Genomic DNA, 27078 nt, shown 5'->3' with positions numbered 1-27078 from the left:
AGGGAGAGAATGCTTGCAAAGCAGGCAGCAGGTATAGGAGAACGCGAAGTTGCCTCCCACTTTTCGTGAGTTGTGACCTCTTTAGCTCTGGTTACACTTTAAGGGAGATTCTTTCATGTGGCGAAGTAATCACTCACAATAATGTGAATAGTAACGTATCCCGCGGTGCTCATGGGAGTACCGGAGAAGTGGTTACGCGCTCGGCATGAGTTCGTGATCTCACCAATAATTTAATTTAATAACCACCTTTTCTGTTATTGGGTTTATGGCGTTGATTTTACGCCGCCAACAGCTCGAGGAGGAGGGAGGCGGGATCTGAAAACGGAATAATTGTCCATCTCTATTTTTCAAACTCTGCAATCGACAACAAAATAAATTTGCCTTACGTGCTCATAATGTATATACATTTATTGCAATGACTGGGGACCACGTCATGTCCTCTCAAATGCTGTGATTATGAACTCTATGAAGAATGAATTAGTAATTGTTAAGGTGTCTAGTGTGTATTGTTTGTATTTTACTTGATGTGGATGATTTTAATTTGGGCCTTGTTTCTCTTTTCAGGAAAAGAATTCATTCCTAAACTACAACGTGTCGTGCATTCTGACGCTCCCGCCGTACCAGAGGCAAGGATACGGTCGACTCCTCATCGATTTCAGTGAGTCTCTCTCCCTCTCTCTCTCTTAATGCAGTGTTATTGGATCACGGCTGGGGAATGTTAAAATGTAGTTTAATAGTGCGTAAGTCATCCTCTAAGATAAATTGTTCCGTGAATTTCGTGTTAACCCAAAACTCGGCTTTCATTCGAATCGACTGTTATTTGTCAGATGGCGGTTTGAATATTGGAAAAATATCGGTTTTATTTTATTTTATCGCATTATGATTGAAAGGGTTTTGGTAAACGGAGTTTGTTGAGAGTTGCCGTGCAATCATAATTCCAGAGGTCACTGCTGTGATGATGTTTGGAATTCACGATTTACTATTGGTGAAGTAGGAAGTGAAGGAGTGTTCGTTTAAATCTGCTTCTAATTTTGGAAGTGAATAGAGATTACCCTGAGGTGTATCCTGGTCTGAGTTACTTACATAGTAACATTCCAATCCATCGTGAACTAAATCCACCATAAACACAGGCCCGTATTAGACGAGGTAGCCAGGCGACGTCGCCAGCGACGGTAGCTGGCGACACACTGGCTACCGAACCTAGTAGCCAGTTGTGTAGCCAATTCAGCAGCCAGAATTTTTCAGAAATAGATACAACACCAACAAAAACATCTACACAGCTCAGTTCTGCGATTACTTCGTCAGTGAAGCAGGAGCTGTATCATGGCAAATGGGGAATATTTAAACAAAGGCACTAGTGCGTAACAGTTGGTAAATAGTAACAGTACGTGAATGTTGAGAAATGGTTTGAATTTCTTGATTTTGTATTTTTTTCATTTGAATATACGTGTACTTCTAAAAATTTCAATGATATTTAGTCAACTTAACATTTGGGGAAATTTTTAAAGTTGTCATGATTAGTATCACCGGAGAAATATTTAGCTTAGTGTGATATAAAACATAAAGAAATAAAATTAAATCATTTCAAGATTGTAAATTTATAACTGTAAATTATATCATCCGGCAAGGAAGTAGAGAGTATTTCGTCTAAACTTTTCCTCTTCCTCATGAAAAATTTGTGTAATTCCAGATTAAGAAAGCGTTATCTCTCCGATGGCTTCCTCGGGACTCATTCCTTTAAAATATTTTACCTCTAGTATATTTCTCAGCATTCGAGATGTGGGTATGGAGAGAATGGAGAGGGTGAAATGGACGGAGAGGAAAAGGAACGACGAAGTGCTGGATATGGTTGGCGAGGAGAGGCAGCTTTTAGATGAGATACGGAGGAGACAGAATGTATGGATGGAGTTTGTGCTTAGCGGGGAGGGGATGTTGAAAATAGTGTTAGAGGGTAGAATGTTAAGGAAACGAGGGAGGGGAAGGAAAATAATAGGATTTTTAGATAGATTGAAAGAGAGTAGGCCTTACAGTGAATTGAAGAAGGCAATGCTGGAAGGAAAGGGAGGCTCCCAGTTCACTTCTTTAGTACTCCATGGAAGCCTTCCTTAATCGGTAGAATACTGTAATCTCTCTATATTTCTCAAGTGTTTCTTGCGTCAATTGACGTGACCCATCCGAGGGGTCCTTCCCAGGGGCATGGTGCCCACAGTCCCCTTTCTTCTCCTATTCCTCCTCCCTTTTTGTTTTCCAAATGCTCTAGACCACATCGACGCGCCCCCACTCCGAAGTATATTTAAAAACACTGTCGAGTGGCTACCGACTGATTTTGTTTCTACACATCGCCAATGGATCCGTAATGAGGAACTCGAGGACCAGAATTGGCGGGTCCAAGTGGTGATTTTCAGGGGTGCGTCGGGCGAAAGTAACGCAGTCATACATTTGCATCAATAATTAAAATATTAAAAGCCTTAGTATCACCGAGATATGTGTAACCCCGGATTTATTAAGTCCTTAGCATCGAAAGAGATCATTTTTATATCTCAAGTAATTTAATGTCCCACCGTAAATCTCTTCTGTGCCCAGATGAAAGCGCTTTAATTCAGGTTGAAAACCAAATTAATAATAGTTATGAAAATTTTGCATGCATTAACGCCTAAAATTTAACGCAGATCACGAGTGGGCGATTTATTTTGCGGTGTAATAATCAAATTATCCAGCACTTGGAATAGTCATATAAGCTGTGTTTGTATCTTCATTCTTGGGCGTCTGAATTGGATATCTTTCTCATTCCAATGAAATTGAAATCTACTCCGTTTCGCCGTATGCCGTTTCATATCGATACTTCCACCGCATAAACGCTCAACAATCGCCCACCGATTAGAATCCGCTCATCTAAGGGTTATCTAGATGAGCGGATTTGATTCGGTGGGCGATTGTTGAGCGTTTATGCGGTGGAAGTATCGATATTGAACTATGTTCAAAAAAGGTTCTACTGGCTCTATGGATGTAAATATTCCCTCCATTTACGGTCCCTACGCAGAAGACAACGGAACAGATTTTGACTACTTTTAATTGGGAGTCATGAGTTACATGAGTAGTAAATGAATCACGTTTCCTCGTGTGTTTTCGCCGTGCCTTCGTGGTGCGAAGAGTGTCGTGGGAGCGAGTTTCTCGGGACGAGGCCTTCATTTGTTTGTCAGTTGACCCTTTAACGAGTGCCCTCCGAACAATGCAATGGGCGGAAAGGGGCCTTCGTATTCGCATCCGTCCTTTTGATGGACGAAGCGGTAGTCTCCTTGGACGCCCCATAGTCTGGTGGCGCGGTCATTCAAATCAAATGCGGATACGTCTTGGGTATTGCTCAAAACATTCGTTTTTCAGAAATTACATCCTTGCCCTTGAAAATCTATGGTAGACTGCCGAGTAGATCAGGGAATATATTTGTCATTTTGTGTTTTTCCTGCGTTTGGAACAGGCTCAAGTGCCGTTTCCAGTTAGTGGCTTTGATTTCAAATACAGCATGCTAATAATGCAGTGGATTGCGTGTCGAGGATCCTTTGTTTAATTTCTATGTTATTATTCGCCACTTATAGCTTTTTTTATTGAAAATTGCATTTCTTCTTGCGAGAAATCTTAAACTTTTGCGCGCATAGGAAAGTGTCGTCCTCACATATGGTAAAAACGAATGGATTTTAACGTAACTTTCAATAAAAATGGCTCAATAGCAATGGTAACGACCGCGTTTAAAACTTAAGCTTAAACGACTTCGCTTCGCGTTTCTCTCTGGCTTAACACTTTATAATATATACCCTGAACTTATGCTTCACTGAAAATAATTCAATACCCCCCGTAAAGAAATTTATGCGACGTGTGGACTTCAGATTTGATGAGTGGAATGGTAGAGTGCGATGAATGATAAAATGAATGACGGCGTGAGCGATCCACTGAACAAAGAAAAACTTTTGTCCGTGCCAAAGGGAATATTTCATAAGTCGAACCCTGCTTTAACGAAATGGGAAACCTACAAATATGCATGCGTGCCAAACATTTCTGTGGAAGTTCTTGTTGCATCAGTATATGAGTCTTGGAATGTGAATCACTCCAAGAGTTTGTATACTCAGCTTAAAACCATGCGATGATTAAGTGGTTTTTAATGAAAAATTCGAATAAAAATTAACTTCGAACCGAAACGAATTGGATCAATTATAGAAATTAAACGAGCACCTCTAAGTCTGAAATACATCCCATGGCGATGCATAAATTTATATTTATTTAAATGATATACAACTCGCCCATCGTCTTCAGGGATTCTGGAATCCAATCATTAGATTCCTGAATCCCTGAAGACGATGGGCGAGTTGTCCATCGACACGTTGGAAGGAGAAATGGAGGACCTAACCTGGTGCGAAACCCGAGAAAACTTCACTGCAATGTTCGCCGGGAAAAAACCAAAAATTATATTAAATGATATAGGTAATTATATGTTTGTATGTCAAAATATCATCTTCGTCTCTCTAATCTTAAGTCAGCAATCCTAAAATTGGTTTGACGCAGCTCTCCATTCATCTTTCCTAACCGCTAGCCTTTTCACAGGGACGCATTTCTTCTCTTTTTACATCCTTTGTAACCTGTCCGATATAACTCATTCGGGGCCGTCCCTTGCCCTTTTTCCCTTCCATTTGTCCTTCAACGATTGTCTTCATCAGACCATCGTGCCTCAAAATGTGGCCAACTAAGTTGTCCCGTCTTCTGCTTAAGGTTTTTAGGAGGTTACTCTTTTCTCCCACTCTTCTTAGCACTTCCTCGTTACTTACACGGTCAATCCATTTTATCTTCATCATTCTTCGGTGGCACCACATTTCGAATGCTTCCACTCTTGACTTCTCTGCTGCTGTCAACGACCAAGCCTCGCTTCCATAGAAAAACATGCTCCATCTGATAAATTGTTTTCTTACTTATAATCTTTTATTCTCATCTGTAAGAAAGCCCTCTTCGCCTGTGCTATTCTACTGACTACTTCTTTCTTATTTCGTCCATCATTGGTTACTCGGCTTCTTAGGTAAAAAAAAAACCTTTCATTTCTTAAAACTTTTGTTTTCCCGGTTTAATGTTTGTCCTAGCCTCCTCTCTTTTGCCGCATACTAGTACCTTAGTCTTGTTATTGTTGATTTTCTTCTGATATCTGGCCATTGTCCTTTCCATATTTGTCAAAGGCTTTTTCGAATCATTCTGTCTCAGCTGTGACTACAATGTCGTCAACTCATCGCTGCTTACAAATTCTTTTTCCGTGGAAATTGACACCAAAAGCTTTCTCTTTGATTTCATTGATGGCTTTATCGCTGTAAGAATTAAAGATTACGGGGAACAGTGCACAGTGTGTAGGGTGTAAAATGATATTTAATCATTGGTAGTAATTATGTAGTTTACATTGACTCTGTTCATTTAATTACTTTCTGAGGGATGATTGTTGTAATAAGTTGTATTGAAAACTTTTTTTGGCTCTGTGGCTCATTTTATCAGGTATTAAGTTAATTATTTTGCTAGTGACCCTTGTCCCATGTTGAAATTTCCTCTATAAAGCGACATTTCAAGTCATTATGTCCTCGCCAAGGACCACCTTACACACTTATGCTACCATAATTTATTCTGCTGCATTTTCATCGTTTTATTTTTCACATTTTTGTGATAACTGTTCCTTTATTTCAATGGCTTCTTACAACCGCTCCTAATTGTCGCAAAGCATTGGTGTATGGAATACTTTCGACTCTTTTTCGAGTGTTCGTGGTGTTTAACATGCCTACGGTAAATGCGTTGGAAAGTTAGTAGTTTTCTTGGGAAGTTGAGAAAAACGTTACGCGTAGTTTCCATCATGTCAGTCAGTGTGCTTATCTGAGAAGGAATCCTGTTCCGAATCAGATAACCGAATACACCGCAGATTTTGGGGATGCCCTCAGCGGCTAGCGAACGTGGTTTATATATATTCTGTAATTTAGGATGAAAGTGACGGGTTTGAAATGGGGTTGTCCGCCGAAAGCGCATTTGATGTCAAACTTAACATGAAATAAATTTCGGTTTCGCGTGAGAGGGTGCGATTGACCTTTGGCATTGCAAATATTGTTGACTTGGAAGAATGGTTTGTGCGAATTTCGAGTGCGCCGTCTACGCGCGGCGAATACAAGAGCGGCGGCGGCCGAAGGGGCGCGGCCAATCGATTATCACGCGGCGGCGGCGGTCAGTGTCTCCGGCACCCACACACCCGCACCCTCTGCTCCTCCTCACTCCTCTCAATCTTCTACGCTGGTCATCCCAACCTTCTTGGACGGAGGAGGAATGATTTTTGACTAATCCCTGGTCATATTCTTACGTACCTTTTCTCTGTCTACTTGAATGGAATCGGTCAAAGTATTAGTCTACAGTGCATGTACACTTGCGGCTTGGAAACGTGGGATGTGAGGAAAACGTTAAATAAACAGCTAAAAAGTAATTTTAGTGATAAAAAATCCGTCGGAGTAAGAGGGTTAGCCTCTGCGAGGTGCTGCGGACTATTGGGGGGAGGGGCGGGCAGGATATCGTAGGAGAAGAAACGCACTGATTGGACGAAACACTCCGTGTGGATGTCCACTCTCAAAGGAAGGGGTGGACACGCTGAGAGAGATGGACTAATATGAGAATTTTCTAGAAGACATGTGGACGGAAAGAACGTAGGTGGGCGTAATGAGGCTGGGCGAAGGAATGTGTCCTTCAGTAGATTTGAGGGGAAGAAGAGCCTCTCTCATCTTCAACTCACTCCAGTCGTTTCTTATTTTACCCTCGCGTAGTGTGTGCACATCGATTGTTTATGTTTAACCGATTGATATTTGATCAGACCGATGTGAAAAATGCATGCGTTTTAGGCACTTAGACGAGTGAATTGTTATGTATGGTGTTTTAGTTATTTTTCATAAATTATGCCTCTAAAATATCCTACGTCTAAAATAATGAATTTATAACTAAAGACATATTTTCTTTGTTATAATTGCACCCGTCAAGATCGCATCCGGGACGGTCGTAATCGAGAATCATAACCTACGATTAGCCAATTCCGTCTCTTATCTCTTCAGGAGCCAGGTGTAAGTAGGCCATTTTCGGCCCGAGGGAAGGTCAAGGGTTAAAGTCACTCAATTTTTCGGGTTTCCTTCCGCGTTCATCGATCTCATACACATGGAATATATTTCTCGCCCTCTCCAGCGGTCGACTTCGGGTGCACAAAATTGCGACGAAGGTTACGGGAATGTATTCGGATTGTTTTTCGTTCGAAAATGGATAAATGCGGAAGGAGGAGTGTGCGAGTGGTCTTCCTTGGAGGTCGCTCTCCTCTCTCTCTCTCGAGGGGCGTGGTCCGCCCCGCCATGTGCGACGGGGGGGGGGAAGGGGTGAGGGGCCCCTCCCGGCAAAGGGTAGACGCAGACGGTGACGTCATAGTCATTGACGTCGCCCCCGTGCCGTCGGCGGCGTCGGGTCTACTCGGGTCTAGCCGTATCGACCCGTCTCCCTCCCCCTCCCGCCCCTCCATTTCCCCCACCCCCGGCGCCTGCGCGCCCCTCCCCCCACCCCATCCCTCCCACCCTCGCACGTCCTTCCGCGTTTTCGCACTTCCCTCCCTCCCTCCCTCCCTCCCCCTACACTCTGATTTCTGCAATCGCCGGTCTCCTCGCTTTTCTTTTCTTGCTACGCACGCTCGATCCTCAGGAAATAATGACTGGAGGGAGCGTTCAATACCCGCCAGTTACCGATGAAATCTGTGAGTTACCAGTGTAACGTCGGACTGTAACTTATCTATACGCTGGGATGCCGAGGGGTTGTTTGAAAAAGGAAGGGAGATTATTGAAGGAGATTTGGAAGGACTCATGTATAAAATAAGTCGACTCTATCGACGAATAGATGTAAATTGATTTGAACGATGGTCCATTTGTTCCACGTTGCACTGGCCCGTTCTCACCTGCAGCACTGTTAAATGCATGAAAAAATAACTGATTTGCTAGCCCGTGAATGAAGTATTTGAGAAACTGGAGAACAGGTTGTAAGTTTCTCGGCATGTCGACTGTAGTGAGGAGTAAGTAGTAATTGATGCGAGCAGTTAAAACGGTGGAAATTGGCCTGATGTATTTGGGTTTCTCGCCAATCCTCAGTCTGAATGTCTTCCTTGATGTGCTATGAGGTGAGGATTAGCGTGTGGATATGCAGGCCTAGTGAAGAGCTACAGCGGCGCGGCATAAGACGGTCAGGGATGCAAATGAATGGGAGTGCGGGTGCTTAGTTGCAGCTGAGGGGGACGGAGGGTGTGGGACGCGAAGGGCTTCTTGGGAGAATTGATGGCCGTGGTCGCGTTATGGCGGTTGCGAAGTACAGCTCACATTAAAATCCAGTGATGGAGGCACTTAAAAGTTTGTCAGGGTTCCACTCTGCCCTCTGGGATGGCGTGAAGACCGGCAAATATCAGGCAATTTTGAATTATTTTTAGTAAAAACCTCCGGGAAATATCGAAATGACTTCGGATTTTTTTGTGGTGTCAATATACAATATGATATTTAAAAAATGCTTATTGAGAGTCTCGATCCGAAAGTCCCCCGAACATCAGTCGCATTTTATAACAACTTGACTGTGGCGTAAGTTGTTGTAGTTACGTTCTAAAGTCAGTTAAGTACAGCTATAATGATTTCAGCGCCTACATTTGGTGAAAATTTTTGGAACTCCAGATTTGATTTTTATTCCTAAATATTACACGAAATACTGTTCAGATCGTGGTAAAAAGAGTAGGAAAATTGCATTGTCATCAAGTTCTGACCTATCCTGTACATTTCAGCGCTCTAGGTAATCGAGAAGTGGTTGAAATTTGAGGAGTAAGATTTTCCCGGACGGCCAAACAAGAAAGCGAGTGTAATAAAACGTGGCAAAAATAGCAATGGAAACAATGAGCCTTTTTCGGGAAATTGCTAAGTCAGATTTCCCAACTGCTGTCGCATTTGTATTCCTGTGATTACCGAAAATAGGTTCAATGCTTTCTGTAGGCATCGCGCTTTTGTAGGTCATTATCAGATTTCATTTTATTCTAAGTGCCCATTTTTAAAAATCATCATTAAATTTAATTAACTTACCAAGTGTTTTCTCTAATCGACAATACAAAATCAGTATTGTCCCCTGGGAAGTTTTTAATTATACTTGGAAACGTCGAGGAATTTTCAATCGCCCACCTGCTAGAGACGCTTATTAACATAGGAGGAGAATGGAGTGCATTATCTGAGAAAATTTTATTATTAGAGAATTTAAAATGTAGAAGCGAGTGGGAAGTATGCAAAAGGAGAATAAATAAAGGAAAGAGGGAAACAGTTCTTGGGATCGTTTATGTGTTGGCATCAGTTTTAGCCGGTGGGTAATCATTTCTTAGTAATGAAGATGCGTGGGAAATTCCAGAGGGTGAAGCGAAAGAAATCCCGGAAGAAACGTTAAACGTATGGAAAAGAGTGAATCACAATAAGAAATGAATAAGTTCCATGAAGTAATAAGAATGAGCAACGACTGATATCCAACCAGCCAGCGTTCCAAACACTTCGTTTTTCCTTCCCTGGGACTTTTTGAGATGAAACCACCTGGTTGAATTAAATTAGTTTGTGGATATAGTAGAAGTAATACATTAAAAATATTCACTTGAAATTGTTTAAAACTGGATATAATATGCGTATGTTGCTCCATAGTAAAACTTTAAATGAGCTAAAATTCATACTTTTCCACATTTAGGAGCTGAGATTTAAGGAATGAAGGATTCAAGGGTTTTAGATGCCCATTTTAATCGTTTCAGTAGTATAAATGCCTTGAATCTTATAATTTCTAATATTTAAGCCCTTAATGTAATCCATAACTGTGATTTTTATTTCATTCAAAGCTAAATATATAAAAAAGGGGATGTCTGTTTGTGTGTCCACCATGCATTTGTATACGGCTGCACTGATCGCAACCAAAGTTGGTACGTAGGTGTATCTCATGCTCCCAAAGCCAGTAATGCTACTTCTGGTTTTGTCCAACGCGTCCTTCGCGTCGTTTTTCTTATTCCTCTTTTGTTACGTCATGTCACACAACTTCTGTGCTTGGACATCCTGATGGGTAGGCACACCTCTTGACAGGCTCGAAGGAAAAACGTAAATTGAAGGATTCTTCACTTAACCATTAATCCTTTTGGTGCAAAACTTTTTTTTTGTATGTGTTCACACGACGTTACTGGTCTACGAGCTTACGGACACACATAATGATCGATTTTGTGTGTCGGGTTAAAGGTGATCCCGTGCGCGGTGTACGGAAATCGTTTTTTTTTTCGATTGTTCACTGTTACGTATGTATTCCATCATCGTACCTGCTGTGTTGTATGTAAAAATTCAGCCACGTGATGTGACCATGAATACCAGTTCTCTGCGGGCACTATACTTCCATAGCAACGCCGAGTGGCCTGCTTGTAGAAAACGAATGAATGAAGCGTCATTTCGTATTACTGTCACTTATCAATGTTTAAATCAACTGTAAATTGTTGCTAAAATTTTCTCAAGTGCTCTATCTCGGAATCGTCGGAAGCATATATTGCATTAACTGGAGACATTATCTTCCAATCGGGAATGAGGAACATAAGCGAAAGTTACTAATTTGGTAGATTCTGTTATCGTAATTAAATTTCGGTTTATGATTCTGGGTGATCCTTGGATTATTTTCAAATCAATGTGTGATATACATTGTTTTCGCATCGATATTCCTCTGGCGAGTACACCCGGTCATTGGCTCCCCCCGGCGTGTCGTCGACACGCACACCTCAGAGGAAATGTGAACATGAGCGCGCATGCGCGGTGACCAAAAGCCGAGGTCAGCATTGAAACTTCCGCAATATTATGGAAAAAGGAAACAGCAATGTATTTCCATAATCCTACCCATAGAATTCAGATTTGCACCGCGATTTTTTTCACTCTCTTTATTCTCTATTCTATTCTAACATATAGATAGACTCCTTGTTATAGACCACCTAGCATAGCATGTGTGAGTTGAAGGAAGCGTGGTGCCAAGGATGGTTAAATAAATGCAAACTTGGTATGGACAGACAGAACGTTGTAAAGAGTATAGCCGTGTCTCAATGGGCCATTTGGCTATGCCAATCCCAGGATTTAGGCATGTCGCCATCTTGGAAGGATGTCCCAACTCGTTAGCCAGCATAAGGGTGGGAATTTAGGCAGCTAACGTGGCCGCCGGATTTAGGCGTCGAAGAGTGCATCCTTCTCCCCACTTTTCCCATGATTCAAAGCGTGCAAAGCGTCTTCAGGAAGAAATCAGATGAAGGGCATCATGGCTTTCAACAAGGGATAGTACTTATTTGCAAATAGTGTTGATATTTTGAGACTTGTTCGAATAATTAGTTATTTTTATTTCGTTTATCATGAAATTGCGTTAATAGAAGTGTAGGAATTACGGAGAAATTAGCTGAAGATAAGGTGGCATTATTGGACAGAGTCCCGACATTGGAATCGGAATGAGTAACAAAAATTAAAATCTATAGTGATTACAAAAATGATACCGAAACCTGATTTATGTACGTAAAATATAAGTTGTGTAAACAAATTGGCTAAAAATCTTCTGTAAAACTTTTAAAATATTTTGAAAATAATTCCGACAACCGTCAGACGGCAACCGTTTAAATAGACTAAATAGACCTGTCTTTAATCATACAAAACTAGAAATTAAATTGTTAAAATATAAGAAACTCGAAAAAGTTCTTGGTTGTGAGAACGATTGACATATTACAAACTAATGAGAAAGAATATACGCTACCGTTTCGCCACAAACGTAGCTGCTACCTCTTTAAGAAACAATACGGAACTAAAAATACGAATTTGAAAGTATACCCCTACAATATTACTACAAAAACAAAAAGGTTGTCTAAGATACAAAAATCATGATAAAATACTCTTCTCCGACATCTAAAACTCAAAATCACTTGACACATCACATTTAATAATAATATAACACACACCATAATAATAATATACCATACAACATAATAATATAACACCATATGTATATATATGGTTAAATATAAATAACCATATTATATAATAAAACACACAATAATTTAACCATTATTTATGAATCCATAAAGGAACCTGTTGGTTTTGTTCATTATTTGTTCAAATCATTCCGAATATCTCTTGTTTTGCATTGGCCTAGTGCCCAGTAGATGGTAGCACCTGCGTAAGGATGTCCTAATTCATGATGCCCAAAGGCTAACGAGTTGGGACACGGCTTAAAAGTTCTTTGAAAGAGGTCAACAATTCTCGCAGAAACGTAGTGAGTCAAGTGGTTGCTTATGCATTGACGTCGTTTCTGCCTTTGGGTTACTCCTGTGGAAGTAACATACATGTAGATGTATGTTCGTGTGTAGATAACTATCCTCGTCCCTGGCCCTGAAAACTTCGGCACGCGCTTAACAAGGAGAAATTTAAGGCAGCAAAGCTCTAGATATTTTTAACGCATGCGAGGAAATGATCCATTTTCCCGGTCGAGGCTCTGTGAGCTGCTGTAAGTTTTGATTATGATGGGACCGAGCAAAATTTTCAAACGTGCAATGAAGGAATCGAAGCGTAACTCATTTCTCAGGATTTCCTATGCATCGATTCATGTTTCGACTGTTTCGCTGTCGTTTTAGCTGGCCTCTCCAGGTTAGATATAGCATCTTACCCGAGGGCGACAGCTGAAAATCCGGCGAAAGTGCACCTCGAAACATGAATCGATGCGGAGGTAATCCCGAAGAGCAAGCGAGTCTTTAACTGCCAAGTAGAAACCTTCTCCCATGTGAGCTATTGGGAAATTTCATTTTTTTTATTCTATCAGACAAAAGAAACTTGTGATTACATGTACATTAATTCATCATCAAGAGTTTAACTGAGAAACTGAGAGGACCACAGAGGAATCTTCAAGTGGGCTGTTAGCGATCGAATCCCTGTGTTTCTGCAACACTTCTAGCAGTCTTCGCGACATTGACTGGGCCAAATTTTGCCATCTTTGTAAAGGAATTCTTTCCCATAATCCCTCCGCAATTTCCCAAAGCTAATTTGCATTTTGGGTCAATCTGTTCTCCTCTCATATTTCTCTCTTCATTAAAATACCCAATAATCCCGACCGGGTTGAGGCCAGGACTACGCGCTGTGACTGCTGCGAATTGTTCCTCACGTGTGGGACGAGTCGTTCGTCGTCCCCTATTGCGGTGGACCGTGGCCTCCCTAGCCCTGCTCTCCCCTCCACGGCTTGATCTTCATCTCACCTGTCTTGGAGACGGCTAATTGTCAAAGGCGCAACACCCATTCGATGCGCTGAAGATGCTGGCCTCCAAAATCCCCACCGCCTAGTCTCTTTGTTCCAATGTGAGTTGAGGCATATTAAGCTACATTCTCGCAATTTATTCACCAAAAACCGCTGACTCTTATAAGACACCAGATCACGGAGTCCACTTCGCTGGCGTGTAGTGTGTAAGAATGTGAATGAAGAGGAGAGGGAGCAGTCGCATAAATGCCCATACCTTGAACTTGAGGGAGTGGTGTTCGGCTTATATGGCACACAGCTCCACTTATACCCTTAGCGGTGAACATTTCGCTAGAGCTAATGGTGAATTGTATAATACTTGTTGTACGAAAAGAATCAGACCCCAACTTCTGGAAGATATGGAAGGCCTTACTTCTAGGCTTTGGTAAAAATGTTATCGCCGTAAAAACAAGCGTAAAATTTTCTTTTTTTAGCAAAAAAACGACATAAATTGCATTCTTTATAAGCTAGCACATTGCTTTACTGATTGAAGTCGCATGAAAATTTGACACAGAGGTTGTCAGGAAAAGATAAATTTCTCAAATAGTTACATATATATTTTGATCACCGACCGAACCGTTGCAATAAACATACCTTAAATCGTTGGTTACTTTCTTGAAAATATAGATTCTGACCACATTCGGTTTGATATTAATTTGTTTCGGCTGAAAGGATTACCGGTGATTATGTCTGAGACTAAGAAATAAGGGAGTTCTGTGACAATATGTGAGCAATTAAACATTTACATCGAACAGATTAACTTTCGTGATGAAAGGAATAAGTTTCCAAAAACAATTTATTATTCCATTCGACAATATAAATCGCCAATGCGCGGGAGTCCAAAAATTTGAAGACAGGAAACCGCATCCCCTCAGGGTTTTAGATGGGTCTAAATTCCACTTTCACTCTGCTATGCCGCATGTCGAGGAATTTACCCTCAAGAAGGGAAAGAAAAGGTGCATATGTGATAACGGATGACACAACTCACATTTATCAAATGTCAAAAAAAAATTTTGTGGGGGGCTGGACAACGAAGAAACTGGCTGTCGAGTGTCACTTTTCTGTCAACAGCTCAAGCGGTTATGGAAGATGAGATTTTAATATAGGTGAATAGAGATAAACTTTCATTCCAGTCATCATTTTTCATCCTCTGGACCAATGAAACATTTTGTGAAGATTTTATGACGAGAAAATTGATTCATATTACAGGAGGAGCGTCAACTCAGGTTTCTATGGGATTTGATCTTAGGACCATATGGTACGACCCCGACCGCTGCGTCACCTGAACGAATGTGCCTCTAAGCAGTGCCGAAGTATCCTGATGGCGTTCACAGATACAACAACGACTCTCCCCACTCAAAGTGAAACGTTAGCAAAGGCGTAACTCCAAAAAATTTTTAGGGGAATTCTGTATTTTGTCTTGACCAGATTGTCTTTTGTGACGCATATCCTTGAATTTCACTTGAACGGACGGTATGTAGTCTAAAAATTCGCGTTTCTATGAAAAAAAAATCCCGGGTCAAATTTTGGAAAGCCGGGCCTCCATATGTAAACAAAAAACAGACGCCAATGAGCTTTGCCTAATTTTTTCCGCCAGTGTACCATAGAGAATGCTAAATTTGAGTGCTGATGGATAGAAATCGATGTTCCGTTTGTTGGTAGAACATTTTCATTTTGTTCCTGTTGAATATTTGTCGTCAATTAAAGGGAGAAGTGAGCTATTGATTTACTTACAGAGTTATAATTCTTTTTATCCCAGTGATTGGCCTCACCACTGATTTCTTGTCTTCGCCCATAGGCTACCTTCTGACGCGCACCGAGGGGAAGATAGGCTCGCCAGAGAAGCCGCTCTCCGACCTCGGACTCATCTCGTACCGCAGCTACTGGAAGGATGTGCTCCTGGAGTACTTGTGCAACTTCGGCGGCAAGGAGCTCTCCGTCAAAGGTGAGATCACAGCGAACCAACTAACGGCTGTTGCTCCTCCCATTTGCATTCCCCATTCTGCAAGCAAATCACGATGGACTGGCTAACGGCGTAACTTCACATATTCACCTTCGTACCAAGCGCCAGAATTCCGCAGAGGAAATATCATTTGCCTTTACCGGGATTCGAGCTCAGTTCCTTCGAATTGTCTCAGGGATTTCTATCAATTTTATCACCATGCCATCAGCTGCAGGACAGGAAGATTGGTGGCCGAAGTGGTGTAGCAACAAGCGCGAATTCGGTGGATAGGGGTTTGTATTCCCCACAAGGCAAATGATTTGCTCTCTGCGGAATTCCCGCCCTCGATTCCATTCACGCCCATTTCTCAGTTTCATTCTGATGGAATTGGTTTACAGGTGTTTGTTGAAGTGTAATGTGTGAAAATTATGATGAATTCGAGTCGAACTTGTGAAGTCCGCTCCCGATACGTGTCCACAGTCTACAAAATGATCTAAAATGTGCGGAGCGGGGAAGTTTTTGGATGAATTTCTGGAGAGATTTTGTGTCATTCTGGTCAAACAGAACTTAAATTTCTTCGTTAAAATTACGGCTCATGGAATGAGTGATTTAATCTTAGAACTAAATAGTTTATAAACCATTCATTTATATTTAAAAAAAGAAACTCTGCAATCCCCCATTATTATATGCCGGGGTACTTCTCTCTGAGGGAATGGGGGTGGAAGGTGCAGCTCATGTATTAAATCGTCTGAATAAAATTCATGTTATATTCGTATATTTAATAAAATACAGATTGTCCATAACGTATATACGCATTGATAACTTGTAAGGAGACTTTTATCTGAACGTGGAATATGAGACGCTGTGGTCCAAGCGACTTCCCGTGTTTCTTCAACGGGTCCATATTCGACTCTTCTTCTGATTGTCTAGAATCGGCAGTGGAAAGAAGGTGCTACGTTTTTAATTTGAATGGGTGTTTTGCCCGCTTGCTAGTGACTCCTGGAAGTGAATTATTGGGCAGAAGATGTGATTTGTGTTTTTGGTATGGTATGGTATTTGGAGGAGGCGACCGACAGCTGAGGTCATTTGCGCCATGATGGAGGGGTATGGAAGGAAGGATGGAGAGAAACCCGGCGTCGGCATTAGCCTGCTCCTAACGAAAGGCGCCAAGGGGACCACGGCTTTACGTCCCATTCGACGGACGGAGTGTTGAGCTTGAAGTTCCCTCCACACAACATTCAAGCAGGGATCGGGCAGTCTCTGAAAATTCTCTACCACCGCCGGGATGATTTGTGTTTTTTAGAGCCGAACTACCTACTGCCAATAGAGTGGAACTTTCAGTCGAGGTAGTGATTGATTACGTTATCTCTACGATTCGATGTTTACAAGTGTACAGACGACTTACGTCCCATTGTCGATTGTTCCATTCCGTTGAGTTTGAATCAGATCTATTCCCGAAGAACAGGCGATATTTAGTCGAACATTTTGCAATCCGCAATTTCAAATGAACGCAAAGTAAAAGTAATTTCCTTTAGTGAATATTCGATACGACCCGTACTAAGCTTTTTAAGGATCGGCTGTCGCTAAACTGGACGGTGCCATGAAGAGCAAAGCCCGGCTCAAATTACATGTGTCGTCATGTAAGCGGCCCTTTGTGATTATTTGTTGTGTCCTGTGCCGTATTTAATTGCTAGTTTCTCTCTCCTCCCATTAAGGTGTTATCGCTTCAAAGCGATTGCCAACCAGGGCGATATTCGACCTGCGCCCGTAAACTAGTTTGAAATTAAAAAATCCCTGATAACTTGATCCTTTCCTCAACTTCCTACGTTTCCGTGCCTGTGAAGATCGCTGTTTGGCTTATCCGAAACGATGAATTTAATTTTAAGTTTGGAAATATGGGTTTCCATTTGAATTTAGCAAGCACGAAAGAGGATATCTGTCGAGAGTCTTCGTCAAATAGATTTTATGAACGGACTTTGTCCATTTAGCACGCCCTTTGTTGTAGTTGGGGGTTTCCGTTTGCTCCTCCGCGTTTGAGGCGCCATTTTGAACGCTCTTGTTAGCGCCGCGAGAGATTGTGCCTCCCATTAATATCTCCTCTCTTCTTTTCTCTTTGCAGACATCAGCCAGGAGATGGCGATCAACTCGTACGACATCGTGAGCACGCTGCAGGCGCTGGGCATGATGAAGTACTGGAAGGGCAAGCACATCATCCTCAAGAAGCAGGTCCGCGGCCATGGATCGGTACGGAACCACCACCTGCCACCACCACTCCTCCCCCATCGCTCTGCACCATCGTCGCGTGCGCACCCGTTGCTCTTCTTTTTTTTACGCGGTCCGATCTACACAGTTCACGTCATTTGCGAAATATCCTCTTCTAATTGCACTTCATCGATAGGCTTTGCCGCAAAAAGTAGCCTTGCCGTGCCGTTTCACTTCAAAATATAGACTTTGTGCTACTCCACAATGATTTATTATTTGAAAATGGCTGTTAAATGTTGAAACCGATTGGGCAATGTATTCCTTGTGAAATAGTGCAGAATCTTTTTGCAAGAGCAATGTACAAAACGACTGCCGAAGTTCTCTACGTATTTTCCGTGCTATATTATCCTCAAGATCCAAGAAATAGTTTCTTATAGGCAGGGGTGCCGACTTACAAAAAATATTGGGGGGGCCCAAACCAGGGATCTTGCCTCGGGAAATTATATAAGTGTTGAGTTTTAAGTTTTTGAAGCATTTTAGAAGAGTCATATGATCAACATTAGAATCTTGATAACTCTAATCTCGATATCTGGACACTCCGGGAAAAATCGAAAAGCCTGAAACATTTTTTTCTCACACCGATAACGAATATTTGAGGGGGCTAGGGCCCCCTCAGGCTCCATGGAGTCGGCGCCACTGCTTATAGGGATTCAGGTCTAATCATTTTTTGACAGTCAATTTATATAATTTTCGTTTTACCATAAATTTATGATAAAAATAATACTTACTTATGAAATCGAATGCTGTTTAAGTCAAATCAACGTGGTTATGTGAAAAGTGCTGAACGGTCGTCTCTAATATCTGGAATATTGTTAACTTAAAAATGTGAGGATTAAGTTATCTACATTCTCTATTATCTCATGTATATTCTGCGTGATAACCTCGAAAGATGACGCCTATGAACGCTACGCACTTTTTAAAAATACATGCGCAAAAATTATTATTTTTGATCACTCAGTCGTGAATCTCTTTGTAAGCGAAGTGTTGAGCGAATCTAGAAAAATTATCTGTCTACGGCTCCGCACTCTAACGATTGCTTTTCTCGCATTTTCAACCAATTCAGGTGTGTTATATTGGAAATTCGACGTATTAAAATAAAATGTAATTACACTTTTACGCAATTACTTTAACGCGTCGTAAGCATTAAAATAACTGTGAAAATTGCTATTATATTTTATTTCGATTTCTCGCATTTCATTGAAAAAGGTCCATTTATCTATGGTTGGTAAAATACAACTAGTGTAAGAAGACTGCAGATCAGTAGTGCCATTCTATTATTGTCTACTCATTTTACAGCTTTTTGAGACGACTGTTCCGCTTCTTCGGATGTAGCCAACGTAATGTGACTTCTATTGCTGTATGAATTTACTAATCACTGAAAATGTATTCAGTAGCGAGAACAGTTTTTATTTTTACCATAAATATTTTGGTAAAGCGAACATTATATTAGTTTCGTAAAACTACGGATGTTCTAGAATTTATGAATACTTATTTCATGCATTGAAAAATATCGCCATAAGAGTCTGAATAAATATGCGAATTTCTAAGTGTAATATTCAGAGTATACAGCTCGGAAAGCTTTTTATTTTACAAATTCATTGAATCCAGTGCAATTACTAGAAGATATTTTGAAATTTTCTTGAAAATGACTTGTACTTTGTTTTTTTCGGGCCAGCCTCTGAAAGTAATTAAGTGCTTGAAGGATGAAATTTGCTATTAACATAATTTGTTTGCTGCTGTCCTTGGTATTTTTAATGGTGCGAGTTTTTGCGTTCAAATTCAGTTGCACAAGCATTGCGTGGTCAATCAGTTGAAATTTGCCGAGACCATCAGACTCCGTGTTAGGGATACGTATTCAGTGAGACCCGGCTTAGAGCTCTACTCCTGTTTCACCTGAGACTTTTTCCACAACCTGAATGTCGTTTAATTCTTGTGGTCACATTGGTTGGGGAAAATCGACCCATTTTCATAACGGGAACGTAATGCGGAAAATATGAGCCAGAACATCTCTTACTCATCATATCCTTACAATATCAATTGTATTTGTTGACGTAGAATGTGAGCCTCTTCCAAATCAGTTAATTTTCATTGACTAGATAACCTTAGCCTGGCGTACCCTCTCTTCTTCGGATGCCATCGACGTTAACTTGACCCTTTATGCTCATTTATTCCATAATTATTTTCTAATGGTAGATTTACAGGCTTTAAATAGTCTCCGTATGCTATCCCGGGGTCGTGGTCTCGAGTCCCACCTAAGCCTTTCTTGGCTCAGTGTTTGCAACCCTCTGTTTATCCCAAGAAATCAGGATTTAAGCCGAGAGGATCATATACAAGGCGTCCCATTTATCTTGACCACCCGAAATAACTTTATGTCCAGATGCAAATTCAAAAATGTGTCAAGCAAATGTTCATTAGCCGTCAGAGGGGCATTAATCAGCATAATTTCCTTCCTTGTAGCTTTGTTATTTACAAAGATATGAACATCGGTATGTCTTTTTTAAATGACACCCTATATTTTTTATTCGGCAAATCATTACCTCCCCTAAAGACTTATTAAAAAAATGTTGCACAGTTGACCATTAACATAAACACGGTGTTAGGAAAAATGACTGACACTCTAGCGCTTAGTGCAGGTACGCGGGTATTGGAACTACTCCACTTGCTGACGTTGACGGTGAACAAATGAAAGCATAGTAAAATGCATGCCAGTCATAAGAAACTCGTCCACAGTAAGTGGACGAGTTTATTATGTTTTCATAACGTTGTGTTAATGTTAATGGTCCACCGTGCTACATTTTAGAATAGGTCTTTAGGAAAGGAAATGAATTGCCGAATAAAAAATATAGGGTGCCATTTAAAAAAGGCATACGGCTGTTCATATCTTTGTAAATAACAAAGCTACAAGGAAGGCAATCATGCTGATTAATGTCCCCCTGACGGCTAATGAACATTTGCTTGACACATTTTTGAATTTGCATCTGGACAAAAAGTTATTTCGGGTGGTCAAGATAAAAGGGACGCCCTATATATAAATCTCAAGTGACCGTGATTAGGGTCGTCGGGAAAACTATGCAAAGTGTGCTGTTCACGATTTGGTTTCCGATGTTGAAAGAAAAACTGATTCAGTATCGGTTCACCGCATTATTTTTGTCGGATTTCAGTTAAAACGGCGGTTTTTTTTACATAAAATCTCTTTGCACGGCTTCATTTATTGGATCCGGGCTTGCGTATTTGAAGTTACAGTTTTATGAAGTCGACAGTTAAGTGATTTGTACGATTGCCGTCATCTTTGTAGCCGCACCTTAGCTTACTACCGGTGAATAATATCCCACGACTGTGTTACTCTTCTTGACGGCCTATTTGCCGTAGCATCATTGGATTTTGAAGGAATTAATTATGCGTATCCGTGATAGTAGGCGTTCGTGAGTGAGTTGATCTTTACACGTAACTTATGCCTTTTTTCCTTGCTGATAGAGCAAAGTTAAATGCAACCTGGAATTATTCGCGACCCTAGAACAGGATTATATGCATTAAATATTTCGTTACATCCAACACAAGGGCCACCTGGATTTGACCTTATCCAAATTTTAATGAAGTACATTGCACCTTAGGAATTAATAGAAGGGGGAACCTCTTGAAACTATGTTCGGGGTAACGGTTTAACCGAAAATATGTCGCGGAATACATTTCCTCTTTTTCTCTGTCTTTTTTTTTAATATATATATTTTGGCCGCCAATGCTTTGCTGCTGAATGTTGAAGGCAATTTGAAAGTAGGTAGACGCGCTTCTCATCGCTTCCTTTTCTCTGTCGGTGAGATGGCCTTGGCATGCCGCCCCTTAATCATGCACCTTTCTGTTTAGTTGTTCCTCCGCGTGGCGGCGCACTCTGCCCATTACCGTGAGCCTTTGCTCTGTTCTTGAATGTGCTCTCTTATTGATATGTGCGGGTGGCAAGTGGTGAGTATGCTCTCAATGCATTATTCTCGTAGCATTATTTCAGCATGAGCATGCATTTCGCTTCTGGCCGCCTTGTTGCTTCTTCGCGGTCCTCCTAGCTTATTGACCTTTCTAAGACCACTTAATGCCGTCAGCTATTTATAATGTTTATTTCTTACCGTAAAATGTTACTACGAATATTTCCTATGAGCGTTAAGGGCCATTTTGAAAATAGCCGGCATTCAGCTGGTTTTTCAATGTTCGCATAGCGCTTCAAATGATATTGTTTAATTTGGGAGGCAGACATTGGTATGAATTTTCAATTAAATCTAAAGACAGTCACAAATTTCGTTACAGCCAACACAAGGGCCGCCTGGATTTGACCTTATCCAAATTTTAATGAAGTACAGTGCACCTTAGGAATTAATAGAAGGGGGTAATCTTGAAACTATGTTCGGGGAAATGGTTTATTTTTTAATTTTATTTAATTTGGGAGGCAGACATTGGTATGAATTTTCATCTAAATCTAAAGAGAATGTAGGGCAACTACAGTCGGAAGTGGTGTGGATTGATCCGCCCACTAACCCACTTCCCGGTTTTCGCCAAAATGTATCATCAACAAGAGCATTTTCACAAGTTTTGTGACTTCAAATACCATTTGGGTGTCTGGATGAATCTCTTCATAGGATGATCAATCATTTCTCTGGGAACTGCATATCGCGTTGCCCTATTAGCGGTGCGGGGTCCTTCTATCCTTGACCTTCCGCATTGCCCTTCCCTATCTCTATTGGAGGCGTGGGCGGACTCCTATCCCCCCCCTCCTCCAGAGATCCTGGCTTCAAAGTCACTGACTTGCCTCAGCTGGGAGTGTATCCTCACGAGCCCTTTTTTCCTTCCCATTGTCTTAAAATGCCCAAAGTGTGAGGAGGAGGGATGGGAAAGGGACGGTTGTATATTTCCCTGGCGTGTAATTCGTCGTCACGAAGGGTGGTTGGAAAAGTCGCCAGGGCATAGTGTTGGACTGGCGAGGGGCGTGCGATATAATGAGTTGTTGGGGGACAGATTTTCGTTCAGTGTCCTTTTTCACAACTGTCCCCTTATTGTGTCTATCCTTTTTTTGTGGCACGCCTCATACAGACATGGCGCGCAGGGTGACACTTACGAGCGAATTTGAGATCGTTTTTTACGGTAAAAATTCTTTCCCATATTCCTATAAAAACAAGTCGATTTTTGAACTTAATTTTCGAAAACTAAGCTCTGATTATCCCATATACTCGATTGGATGCAGTTGCGGGAGGGGACAAGTGTAGAGGCATCATGTCGAAGGTGGCATTTCCTTCTACGTATCTCGATGCCTCTGTGAATTGTCCCTTCATTCCAATGGCCCCCTCCGAGGGAGCAGAAGTTGCTTTGACGAGCTTATCGCCGGCACTGCTCTTTGCTTTTTATATACTGCAGGATCCACCTTTGAAGATTTTTCTATCTGAAAATCTGATTTCCATTCTTATCGCGGTGGCGCTAGTATCTAAATTTTTTGGGAAAGTTTTGATAAATGCGCCAAATGATACATGTGAGCAATGTGATTGTCTAAGGTGACATTATAATTAAAGGTGGGTAGGTGTTTTCCTTGTTAAACTCTTTCCGATTTTCTTCTTCGCATTGGTTTTTAATCAAGTTTTCCTATTCGTTTTTTAGTTTTCGGAAGCTATTAATTATTCTCGTGAGGTTGGTATGAAAAGTACTTAAATTAATACATTACGTCATCTCACTAGTAATTGCATTTAAGTACGAACTATAATTTTGCTATCTGTCCTATAGGTTGCATAAATCAGGCTTCTGTTTCCATTCAAAAGAACTACTTCGGAAAACAATGACACTTACTAGTCCAAGAATATCATTATACGTTTGATATTATCAATTGAATCGTTGACGTGGGAAAGGTAGTAAGTCAGAAATAAGCGAAATTTCGTTTATTCATGGAGAAGGTATAACATGCACATGCCAATCGCATGGATAAGGTAGAAGGTCAATTGGTACAATAAATCAGTTGCTACGACTGACGAAGTTGTACACTAATATAAACTTCACAATGTTGGCAAGCCTCTTTCTTTCGTCTCCTGTAAAATTCACATTCAGTGACTAAATACCATTCCCATGTCAACGCTTCCATAAAAAATATCTATAAATAGGCTAACGGTAATCAATCGTTTTTTCCTCGTACTGTCAGAGATAGCAAGACTTTCGAAATTAATGGCGGCACTCGCTTGAATTGTAATTGATAGATGGCATATGTTTCCTTTTTTCCATTCATTTTAGTTTATTTCCGCATTTTCACGGCAATTTAACATGTTAAAGTATTTATTGCCCTTTATGTCTTCTTTGTCCTTTTGTTTGATGCTAACCTTGCATATATGTACTCATATTAATTACTAACCTGTAGCAAATTTTAGCTTTCTATGTCTCTCTCTAAGTCAAAGTCTTGTGTTGAATGCTGCATGGTTGGTGGGAACTCATAATATGTTATATGTTTAATTGCTAGTAGCTCTTGTTTAATTGCTAGTGTAATTTTTTCGATAAGCATGAAGCGCGTATGCGAAGTTTTGCATGCTGGTGATTTGTCAATCCCTGCCAAACGCCATGTAGGTGGCTCGCTGGATATTGTGTAGATATGGCCTCGTGGTATTTCAGTTTAATTTTTTTTTCTTTTATTGAAGACCTCTGCCAAAATGGCATGGTATTACCTAGGCACGGCTTCAATTAATTTTTGATAAGTAACTTCTGACGAGGAAGCAGGTTTTTAATTGAACTTTTCAAATTATGTGCTGTTTTTCCAGGAGCTTTCATTGTAAAGAAATGTACTGCTAAATATTCTGCTGGAAATGCAAACATTGCCCCTAAGAAGTTACCATTTTGCAAGAGAATGATATTCAACTTACCCAATTGTTCCATAGTGACGGATCTTGGCTTGGGGAAGTCGGGAACATTTTCTACGTTTCGTCGGGGAGGCTGTTATGATCTTAATGTGGAGATTGCATGCTCAATCTATGAATACCGAATAAGGTTTAAAGCACGCTTGAATTCGCCATTGGATATCTTGGCAATAATTATATTTGACGTAAAATTCTTGGACCTAATCAACCGTCTAGTGTTTTCACACAATGGAGAACATTGTGCAGAAAATCAACTGAGGAAGTTAAGATGTGCTTTCTCCAGTTATCGATATAAATTGCTTGCGTGGATAGCTAGCCGCGAATCAATATCGATAGGCTTTCGAGGTGTGGAATATTATGCTATACGTTATTTGCCAATCATCACTCTTGATAATTTAGATGGCTTCTTCAAATTTAAAGTAAAACTACGCATACTTCCTAAATTTATGTTCACCTCTCGAAAATTGTTTAATTAGATAAGCATGAATAAGGTATTTTACCAGGTTTCAATCTCAATCCTTCACTTTCAGCGTGTACATGGGCTTGTGCGCATATTATATTCTCGTTCTAAGAACTGTGGAAATGTGGAACCTTTCCATATCGTGCATGTAACATCCGAACCCTCGTCACAAATGCTCTCACTATGTGAGCCTGTTCTACAAACTTTTATTTGCTTTCAACTAGTTTCGACGGCTATAGCGTCATTATCAAGACAAACAGACGCATGGTAATGACGCAATAGCCGCCGAAACTAGTCGAGAGCAAATAAAAGTTTGTGGAACACTATTGGGTTTTTGTTTCACCATGAATATCTCATCGTCCCACCAATTCACGCCAAAATCAGTTGATTTCACTAGACTTCATTTGCCTATCATGACTCCTGATAATTTTAATGGGCTAGTTGAATTTAAATACAGGGTGTCCCATTTATCTTGACCACCCGAAATAACTTTTTGTTCAGATGCAAATTCAAAAATGTGTCAAGCAAATGTTCATTAGCCGTCAGGGGGACATTAATCAGCATGATTGCCTTCCTTGTAGCTTTGTTATTTACAAAGATATGAACAGCGGTATGTCTTTTTAAACAGAGGAAATGAATTGCCGAATAAAAAATATAGGGTGCCATTTAAAAAAGACATACCGATGCTCATATCTTTGTAAATAACAAAGCTACAAGGAAGGCAATCATGCTAATTAATGTCCCCCTGACGGCTAATAAACATTTGTTTGACACATTTTTGAATTTGCATCTGGACAAAAAGTTATTTCGGGTGGTCAAGATAAATGGGACACCCTGTATAAAATCAGGCAAACTTCCTAAATGTATGAATGCCTCTCAATAATTTAATTTTTGGAGCATAAATAATGTATTTTACCAGGCTGCTGTAATCCCAATCCTTCACTTCCAGCCTCTGCAAAGTTTTTCCATTGGCGAAAATCATGCTCTCGTTCTAAGAACTGGTGGAGGTGTGGAAGTGACCCATGTCACAAACGCGAGTCTCGCTATCAGCTGAGGCTGCTGACACTTTTCTCTCTCCCTCTCTCTCGTCAGGACGTGATCGAGGAGTACGTGGAGCGGATGAAGCGTCGCGGCTCCGTCTACAAGGAGATCGACCCTCAGTGTCTCAAGTGGACGCCGTTCGCCAACCCGGCACCCACGCCCGTCTGACCCCTCCCACCGCAACTGCTCGCTGCTGCTCTTCTCCTCCACTGAAGGGAGTCGCTCGCGTGAGCCGAAGAACGGATCATTTGAGCTGCCTAACGTTCTTCTCTTCGTATCACCCTCAACCGGTCTTTCACTACATGTGTGAATTTCCACGACGAACTGCATTTTCTACTCGATTATCTTCTCGGCCAATTCGTTTCACAGTCAAATTAATATTAAAAAAGAAAAACAAATTCTCAAAGGTGGGTAGATCGGAAGTTATTTATAAATACTATTTGTAATAATACAATTTTGTTATTTTGACGCGCATAGCTTTTAATGTTCTACTTCAATAGTTTAAATAGTAGCCTATGTCCATGGTGTCATACCAGTGTTAGTGGCACCATGTCTATGTTGTAACTTCTATTTAATAAAATGTTTAAAAATTTATTGTAGCTTTCTTTATTTTCAATTAGCTGGCTTTGGTCCGTGAATGATTTACATTTCATTTGTTTTAATATTTTTAAAGTGCTGGTACTATTATACATTTTCGATTGGGATAATAAGCCTATTTTATAATTAAGTGGTGCTATACACATAAGATTGAGACGAAATTTTTCCTTATTTTATCTAGAATTCCGTGACTAAACCTTTCATTTTATTACCATTCGATAGTAAATACGCATTCAAGGAATCTTGCCTCGTGTGCGTTTTAATTTCCTTTTTTATTGATCATCGCCTTTTTTGTCATCGAATCCGTTCAAATATATTTGATTTGACACATTCCTCCGTTTTTTCCATCTTCGAATGAATTTTCGTGCAAAATGCTTGATTCACCTGAGTATGGCAATGATTTAATATTCATATATGTACTGTAAAAATCGTATATAACCATCACGAATGTAATGAAATCGCGCCTATAACGAGGTGAGTTCCTGTTCTCTTATACTGTCCTATGATCGCCAATGTTAATTTCCCCGCATTTAAAGAGTTCGGAT

At 40.7% G+C, this 27078-nt stretch overlaps 1 protein-coding gene across 2 annotated transcripts in view; it reads left to right on the top strand.

Annotated features, from left to right (window-relative positions):
• The window catches only part of LOC124157958 (histone acetyltransferase KAT7), a 104085-nt gene extending 77555 nt beyond the window's left edge, over nucleotides 1-26530 (top strand). Inside the window, exons 8-11 of one of the 2 annotated variants that reach the window (XM_046533072.1) lie at nucleotides 565-658; nucleotides 15164-15310; nucleotides 17427-17533; nucleotides 25988-26530. In XM_046533072.1, the coding sequence (XP_046389028.1) occupies nucleotides 565-658; nucleotides 15164-15310; nucleotides 17427-17533; nucleotides 25988-26104 (465 nt within the window). In that variant the 3' untranslated portion in view covers nucleotides 26105-26530. Of the gene's footprint in view, nucleotides 1-564; nucleotides 659-15163; nucleotides 15311-17426; nucleotides 17552-25987 lie in introns of both variants that reach the window. The other variant, XM_046533071.1, reaches the window with a different exon arrangement.
• Nucleotides 26531-27078: the final 548 nt, after the last annotated feature.

This window comes from Ischnura elegans, chromosome 4, assembly GCF_921293095.1.
Source record: "Ischnura elegans chromosome 4, ioIscEleg1.1, whole genome shotgun sequence".
Taxonomy (NCBI): Eukaryota; Metazoa; Arthropoda; class Insecta; order Odonata; family Coenagrionidae; genus Ischnura; species Ischnura elegans.
This window is presented reverse-complemented; position numbering and strand designations above follow the sequence as displayed.